The 9178-nt window shown below is 43.3% G+C and overlaps 1 protein-coding gene across 2 annotated transcripts in view; it reads right to left on the bottom strand.

Moving 5' to 3' along the window:
• The window catches only part of LOC118946056 (serine/threonine-protein phosphatase 2A 55 kDa regulatory subunit B beta isoform-like), a 59111-nt gene that overhangs the window by 32566 nt on the left and 17367 nt on the right, over positions 1-9178 (bottom strand). The window contains exon 1 of one of the 2 annotated variants that reach the window (XM_036970287.1): positions 3309-4562. The exons of the other annotated variant lie outside the window; for it this stretch is intronic. Within the exon in view, the coding sequence (XP_036826182.1) occupies positions 3309-3378 (70 nt within the window). The 5' untranslated portion in view covers positions 3379-4562. Of the gene's footprint in view, positions 1-3308; positions 4563-9178 lie in introns of those variants that run through there. 2 annotated transcript variants of the gene reach the window in all.

The raw sequence follows: 9178 nt of genomic DNA, 5'->3' as shown, positions 1-9178 counted from the left end.
TAGTTCTATGTTTGGCCTGATATGGTTCTCAATCAGAGGCAGGTGTTAGTCATTGTCTCTGATTGGGAACCATATTTAGGTAGCCTGTTTGGTGTTGGGTTTTGTGGGTGATTGTTCCTGTCTCTGTGTTTGCACCAGATAGGACTGTTTAGGTTTTCGCACATTTATTGTTTTGTTAGTTATTTCATGTCTAGTTCATTTATTAAAGAACATGAATAACCACCACGCTGCATTTTGGTCTGCTTCTCCTTCACCACAGGAAAACCCTTACAACCTAAGCTTTCTATCTGTCTCCATTATGCAGGGAAAAGTATATAATTCCATCTCACAGTCCATCCAATGTTCATGAAGTGAAAAGCAGTATTAGTAGAATGTGCCAGAGATATTTTAAGAACATGGTGACAAGAAGTGACTAATGACAGGATGTTCTCAATCAGCAAAATCACATTTACAGTTTGACCTCCTGCAAGTCATTATGGTATTATGATCACATGGGTCCCTATGGGAACACCTCTTGGACAGCACCCCCACAACCCACTGAGGCGTGGGATTGGTGCAAACTAAAGGTCAGCGTGTGACATCATTCAAATGTAACATCATTAAAATGAGCTGTGAGTGCCTGAGGGAACTATAACAAACACAACATCTGACCTCAGCTCGGACTTAAGTTTCTAGTGTTATTAGTCGTATGTACGGGATGCACATGGTATACATGTTCAATGAAAGAACTTCTGGACAATGAAACAACAATAAGCGTGTGTGTCTAGTATAGTGGATTTACGATGTGAGAGGCCAGAGTGTAGACTGAACACAGACACTTACCAGCTGATCCCTGATGCAAACTGAACTATACTGCTGTAAAACCCTTAGACCACACGTACACACACATATACACACACACACACACATATACACACACACACATATACACACACACACACACACACATATACACACACACATATGCACACACACACACACACCCACACGCACGCACACATGCACACAAAGTCTCTATAATGAGTTATTAGGCTTGATGATCAACTGTAAATTGAAGCTATAAAAACACAAAGAGGAGGCTCTTCCATATGAGCTCCCCAGACGGACGAGACAGACAGGCCTCTAAAGCTGAGGAGATACACCCTTTATTTACCATCTGGATTAACCCCCACCCACCCTCCCTGTCTGCCGGTCTATAGAGGTCTCATGTTTCTCCAGAGAGAGAAAGAGAAACATACTGTATATTTTCCATAGATTGCACACACATATTGTGATTTGAAAACAAATCCAATCTTTATAAAATCCCATACTATCACAGTTTATTTTTTTATTAGGCAAGTCAGTTAAGAACAAATTCTTATTTACAATGATGGCCATAACCCCGGCCAAACCAGGATGATGCTGGACCAATTGTGCACCGCCCTATGGGACTCCCAATCACAGCAGGTTGTGATACAGCCTGGATTCGAACCAGGGTGTCTGTAGTGACACCATTAGCACTGAGATGCAATGCCTTAGACCGCTGCGCCACTCGGGATGCCCCACAGTGTGCCAACACAGCGGCAAGACTTGTGACCTGTTACCACAAGAAAAGTGGAGAACAAACAAACACCAGTGTAAATAAAAACTATATTTATCTGTTTATTTATTTTCCCTTTTATAATTCAACTACTTGAACATTGTTACAACAATGCACAGACAATAATATAACATTTGAAATGTCTATATTATTTTACTACTTTTGTGAGTGTAATGTTTAATGTTCATTTCTGATTGTTTATTTCAATTGTTTGTTTCCCTTGTTGTCTATTCCACTTGCTTTGGCAACGTAAACCCGTTTCCCTTGTTGTCTATTCCACTTGCTTTGGCAACGTAAACCCGTTTCCCTTGTTGTCTATTCCACTTGCTTTGGCAACGTAAACCCGTTTCCCTTGTTGTCTATTCCACTTGCTTTGGCAATGTAAACCCGTTTCCCTTGTTGTCTATTCCACTTGCTTTGGCAACGTAAACCCGTTTCCCTTGTTGTCTATTCCACTTGCTTTGGCAACGTAAACCCGTTTCCCTTGTTGTCTATTCCACTTGCTTTGGCAACGTAAACCTGTTTCCCTTGTTGTCTATTCCACTTGCTTTGGCAATGTAAACCCGTTTCCCTTGTTGTCTATTCCACTTGCTTTGGCAACGTAAACCCGTTTCCCTTGTTGTCTATTCCACTTGCTTTGGCAACGTAAACCCGTTTCCCTTGTTGTCTATTCCACTTGCTTTGGCAACGTAAACACATGTTTCCCAAGCCAATAAAGCCCTTTGACATTGAATTGAGTGACAAAAAGAGACTCTGTTAGGGAGGTATGATGCAGGAGACGCAGGGAGATAAGAGGTGGAGGGGATGGATATTCAGACGGGTCCTAGGGGTTACCATTCATCCTTCCATTGGGGACCAGAGACTGGTTTCACATAGCCTCGTAGAACCAGACAGAGGACTATGCTCACCATTCTGTTTCACTTCACGTGGTTAGATATCTCATGATCAGACTGGTTCCAACTGGTTAGTCTCACAGCATCAGTTACATTAGCATCAGTTAGTTCTGGTTAATCAATAGACGTGATCAGTGACTGGGGCTATCGTTAATTAGATCATGCTAAGGATGGGACTTAATGATATCAGTAAATCACTGGACTAATCAATTAGCCAGACAGAGAGAGGCAGACACAGCCAGGCACTGGGATAAAATACAGCACTGTCGGAGGCTGTACTCTGTCCATGGTGCTGAATCCAGTCACACTTTCACCCCCCCCCCCCCCCCCATTCAAGGCCGCTTCACGTACCATTCATAGCCCATTCATTCATTCAGTCAGTGGAACAGATATCTAGATCGGTTCTATCAGTTCCTAAATATGGAGCAGGAGAGACTCCCCTCTGGGCACAGACTGTTACGTCTATTCCACGTTGGTTCAAAGTAATTCCATTGAAATTATGTGGAAACAACGTTGATTCAACCAGTTTGGGCCCAGTGGGTAGGGAGTAGGCCAGACCAGTAGACCGCCACACTCCATAAATGCGCATCCGAAACAATCGGTAGTCTACATGACACCACGCAAGATCGATAAGTGTCCGGGTCGGGACACTATAATGTCACTAAGTATTCTTCTGATGGGGATAAATCAATAAATCTCTCATCATGACCGATATGCGGAATACTCGGCCTTCTTTAAAGTACAAGCGGTGTAGGCTACCCTACATACTCTATGAAATAAACAGAGCAGTGTACATATGTGGTGAAGAATAGTCTAGCTTGTTTCTCGATGCATACCTTCAGTGGCATAGTTGTGGTCGCGTAGGAAGCTGTTGTTGATCTTGGGGGTGTCAGTCTCCTCCTCCATTGATAAATTGGTTGGTTCTGGATCCTGAGACCGTTAAAAGACATCCTAGACGTTACCATCAGCAGCAGGCGGGCGGCGAGACCAGCGGGAGCGCTGTCATCATGACTCCAACTCTCCGGTAGCTATAACGGAATGATCAAACAGCCATATTGGCAACTTCCTTCCAAGTCTAGGTGCGCATTAAATAGTGGAATGACAGCTATCCAATTGTGTCTTTACAAAAAAAAAGACGAAAATAGCCTATGTAATTTCTAATGGACAAAATGTCTTCATATAGTGCCACCTCCTCTGCTATGCAGTGGAATGGGTCAAGGACATTGCCTTTCCCAGGTATGCGGGCGTGTGAATCAGACAGCAGTCCTCTGTAAATCTCCTCTGGTGAGGATTTGAGTTGAAGCAGGCAAGACTCTCTCCAACGAACAGTGTGGCTGGGGCGGGAGTAGGATTATGCGTCAAACCTGACTGGCTAAAATCATTCCGCCGTTTCTCTGCCAGCCTCCTCGGTTGAGTACCACTTCGCGTTCTTCCTTCCTTTCGTTCACCAAGCAAAGTCATCATCGTCTCTCTCCTCGAACAGAAGGAACTCTAATGCGCATTTGGACTCGGCAGTATTCCTGCCGCTGGTACTGACGCGCCGCTTTAGCACCAGCTCCTCCCAATACAGATTGCCGCAGCCTGGATCTTCAAAACTACACGCGGCAAACGCGTTTTGAACGCTCGCTGTGACGTTTACTCCAACCGCCGAAATCTTGAATTATGAATGAATGACATTGTACAGTTCCAGTTTTTTTCCCGGGTGACAGTAAGGAATGGGCTCACTGATTTAGGTAATACATGTTAAAGTTGAAGGCCTATAGACATCAGGAGAGAGAGAATACATTGAGGGGAGAGAGTGATGAGGGTGAGAGGAGAGGCTAAAGATACAGAGGAAGACAGATCAGGAGAGTTGGGAAGTGGGGCAGAGGGAGAGACTGAGAATGACAGATATGGATCAGGAGAGTTGGGAAGTGGGGCAGAGGGAGAGACTGAGAATGACAGATATGGATCAGGAGAGTTGGGAAGTGGGGCAGAGGGAGAGACTGAGAATGACAGATATGGATCAGGAGAGTTGGGAAGTGGGGCAGAGGGAGAGACTGAGAATGACAGATATGGATCAGGGAAGTGGGGCAGAGAGAGAGACTGAGACAGGAAGGAAAAGAAAGGAAGGAAGAAAGAGTGAGAGGGAGGGAGGAAATAAATAGAGAAAGACAGAGAGAGACCGAGAGAGAGGGAAACAGAGAGAGAGAGGGAAACAGAGAGAGAGAGAGGAAATAAAGAGTGAGGGGGAGAAGAGAGAGACACAGAGAGGGGGGGAGAGAGACAGAGAGAGGAAAGAGAGACAAAGACAGAGAGAGGGGAAAAGAGTGAGAGACAGAGAGAGAGAGAGCGAGAGAGAGAGAGAGAGAGAGAGAGGAAAAGAGTTAGAGAGAGAGAGAGGGGGAATAAATAGAAGAGAGAGAGAGAGAGAGAGAGAGAGAAAGAGGGACAGACAGACAGAAAGAAAGAGATACCGGGAAGATAGAGAGAGAGAGAGAGAGAGAGAGAGAGAGAGAGAAAGAGGGACAGACAGATAGAGAGAAAGAGAGACCGGGAAGATAGAGAGAGAGAGAGGAATGAGAGCGCAATAAAGACAGAAAGAGAGAGAGAGAGACGATGAAGGATGAGTGGAGCAACCACTAGATGAAGTTGGTGCCGGGTCTTTCTAGATCTAATATCAATCACCAGTGGGACCTCCCCTCACATACACACACTTCCCTTTATAATCCCCCAATGTGTGTGTGTGTGTGTGTGTGTGTGTGTGTGTGTGTGTGTGTGTGTGTGTGTGTGAGCACTATTACCATCAAGTAGGCTTGTGTTTTGCTACGGCGTTGTGGACACTCATGGTGTTGTTGTTGTGGTTGTTATTTTAACCCTATCCCAAACCTTAACTTAAAGATGCACTGTGCAGAAATCGCTCAGCCATTTCCTGGTTGCTAAAATTCTAATAGTTAAATTTGAATTTCAGTTAATGTGATAAAACAAGCAAGTATTGTGTAGAAAATCATTGTGTCATCTAAACCGCTGTGAAATATGTTTTCCATAAGCATAAATATTGTATTTTCACCTGGTTAAGTAAAGGTGAAATAAATAAAAACATTTTAAAAATGAATCCAACTTCTCACTCCCTTAACACCCCCTCTTTTTTATATAAAAAAAATGTAACCTTTATTTAACCAGGTAGGCTAGTTGAGAACAAGTTCTCATTTGTAACTGCGACCTGGCCAAGATAAAGCAACGCAGTTTGACAAAAACAACAACACAGAGTTACACATGGAATAAACAAGCGTACAGTCAATAACACAATATTTTTAAAAATCCCTCCCCTCTTCCCCTTACACCTTCTCCTCTCCTCTCCTTCCCTTTTCTCACTCTTTAGGTCCGGCCGGCCGGGTAGTTGGTCCAGTCGGGGGGACAGGACGGGGGATAAAGATATGGATATGTAGTTGTGGTTGAGTGTATTAAATCAAGCCTGAAGGGCGTCGGTCACTAACAGCAGAGCTCTAACAGCGCAGAGCACTAACAGCTCTTCATGCCGTCTCTCTCTCTCTCTCTAATGTTCCCTCCATCTCTCTCTCTCTCCCCCTTTCTCTTCTTCTCTCTCTAATGTTCCCTCCATCTCTCTCTCTCTCCCCCTTAATCTTCCTCTCTCTCTAATGTTCCCTCCATCTCTCTCCCCCTTTCTCTTCCTCTCTCTCTAATGTTCCCTCCATCTCTCTCTCTCCCCCTTTCTCTTCTTCTCTCTCTAATGTTCCCTCCATCTCTCTCTCTCTCCCTTTCTCTTCTTCTCTCTCTAATGTTCCCTCCATCTCTCTCTCTCCCCCTTTCTCTTCCTCTCTCTCTAATGTTGCCTCCATCTCCCCCTTTCTCTCCCTTTCTCTCTCTAATGTTCTCTCCATCTCTCTCTGTCTCCCTCTCTCTCTCAAATTCAATTTAAGGGGCTTTATTGGCATGGAAAACATGTGTTAATATTGCCAAAGCAAGTGAAGTAGATTATCAACAAAAGTGAAATGAACAATAACAAATTAACAGTAAACATTACACTCACAAAAGTTCCAAAACAATAAAGACATTTAAAATGTCGTATTATGTATATATACCGTGTTTTAAGGATGTGCAAATAGTTAAAGTACAAAAAGGAAAATAAATAAACATAAATATAGGTTGTATTTACAATGGTGTTTGTTCTTCACTGGTTGCCCTTTTCTTATAGCAACAGGTTACAAATCTTGCTCTCTTCCTCTCTCGCTCTAATGCTCCCTCCATCTCTCTCTCTCTCCCTTTTTCTAATGCTCTCTCCCTCCATCTCTCTCTCTCTCCCTTTTTCTAATGCTCCCTCCCTCCATCTCTCTCTCTCCCTTTTTCTAATGCTCCCTCCATCTCTCTCTCTCTCTCTCCCTTTTTCTAATGCTCTCTCCCTCCATCTCTCTCTCTCTCCCTTTTTCTAATGCTCTCTCCCTCCACCCTCCATTAATGAATTCATTTAAATTGATGGATGTTCTATGATTAGTGGAAACCTTTCCTAGGAAAACTGGTAGATTTAAATGATTCCCTATGGAAATATCAGTACGTTAGCCTATCTGACCTCGAGGGCACACTAACAGACACGTGTTTAGGCTATGCACACACTTGCATGCATAAACACACCCGCACACAGACACACACAGACACAGACACAGACACAGACACACACACACACAAACACACACACGTGCACACACACACACACACACATAGTCAAAATCCCATCTTTTAAAGTCACAATGTAGTTAACAGCAAAAAAAGTGACACATTTATCCCAGTTTAATGTAGTCATTGCTGTATGAGTACAGCTATTCTGCAATGTGCTCTGTATGTAACCTCTCTTGTTGCTAGGTAACTGCCGATGAAGCGGCAACCACTGCTATGCAGTACTACGTAAGCTGTCTGTGTAATTGGACCATTAAGATTGATTAAATGTCGTCATCATTCCGCTCCTCTCTGTCTCAATACAGTTCAGGATCCACAACATGCTGTAACAGAAGGGTTAATGGACTGAACAGGAGAGGCTGACACTTCTTTTTAATTTCACATTAGGAGACTGAAGATCATAAAGATTGTTTTCTAAGGCCCAAATGGCACCCTATTCCCTATAGAGTGCACTATTTTTGACCAGAGCCCTTCCAAAAAAGTAGTGCACTAAGTAGGGAATAGGTTGCCATTTTGGACATGGCAAGCTGTACACACACACACACACACACACACAATTATGAATTTCATGGATTGGAAATTATTTTTCCACCAGTAGCTACAGGTTTTCTGTGACTTTACGCCACACAGTACTACTCAATTCCTCAGTTATGATTGGCCCTCCCCCACCGCAAATTATGATGTGGCTTGGCCCGGTCTTCAGAGGCTGTGGCTTGTCCCGGTCTTCGGAGGCTGTGGCTTGGCCCGGTCTTCAGAGGCTGTGGCTTGGCCCGGTCTTCAGAGGCTGTGGCTTGGCCCGGTCTTCAGAGGCTGTGGCTTGGCCCAGTCTTCAGAGGCTGTGGCTTGGCCCGGTCTTGTAAAAATGGAGCTTAGCGCCTCTCTCTCTCTCTTTCTTTCTCTTCTTTAACCTTTCTTGGGTAGGGGGAAGTATTTTCACGTCCGGATGAAAAGCGTGCCCAAAGTAAACTGCCTGTTACTCAGGCCCAGAAGTTAGGATATGCATAGTATTGGTATATTTGGATAGAAAACCCTCTAATGTTTCCAAATTATGTCTGTGAGTATAACAGAACTGATATGGCAGGCAAAACCCTGAGGACAAACCCCCCCCCCTCCCAAAACAATTCAGCCTACCACTGTTTTCAATGGCTGTCACTTTTTTGTAAGGTGAAATCCTCCCATATTGCAGTTCCTAGGGCGTCCACTAGATGTCAACAGTCTTTAGAAAGAGTTTCATGCTGGTTTTTGGAAAAAGGAGCCAGAAATTGTAGTTTTTCTAGGTGGCTCCCATTTTGGCTGTAGTGTTTCCAAGCGCGTGGAAGAGAGTGCGTTCTTTAGTATTTTTCTCCGGTAAAGACAATAACGATTCTTAAATTTGATTGTTTATTTACATATTAGGGTACCGAAGGTTTGATTATAAATGTTGTTTGACTTGTTTGGAAAAGTTTATTAGTAACGCTTGGGATTCATTTTGTATGCATTTTGATGGAGGGAAACTGGGTGGATTATTGACTGAAGTGCGCCAGCTAAACTGAGTTTTTATGGATATAAAGAAGGACATTATTGAACAAAAGGACCACTTGTGATGTATCTGGAACCTTTTGAAATATCGCTATTTCTGACGTTCAAAAATGTTTTTCATGCTTTTGTATGCGGGGTGCTGTCCTCAGATAATCGCATGGTGTGCTTTCGCCGTAACGCCTTTTTGAAATCTGACACAGCGGCTGGATTAACAAGAAGTTACGCTTTATTTTGATGTATTAAACTTGTGGTTTTATGAAAGTTAAATATTTATAATTCTGTAGTTTGAATTTCGCGCTCTGCAATTTCACCGGATGTTGGCCAGGTGGGACGGATAAGAAGTTAACAAACCCTTCATTTTGTGAGCTAACAAATAATGACTTAAAGTCACATTTAACATGGTAAATTCATAAGCACAAATAAGAATGATATAGATAAGGATATTTTTCAAATGGAGAAAGTTTCTATTGCGTAGTGACTATATGTACATCTAGCATGTGAGCGGTATTTCTCAAAG

Source organism: Oncorhynchus mykiss, chromosome 31, assembly GCF_013265735.2.
Source record: "Oncorhynchus mykiss isolate Arlee chromosome 31, USDA_OmykA_1.1, whole genome shotgun sequence".
In the NCBI taxonomy this organism is placed as follows: Eukaryota; Metazoa; Chordata; class Actinopteri; order Salmoniformes; family Salmonidae; genus Oncorhynchus; species Oncorhynchus mykiss.
Note: the sequence above shows the minus strand (reverse complement) of the source record. Positions and strands in the feature narration are given on the sequence as shown.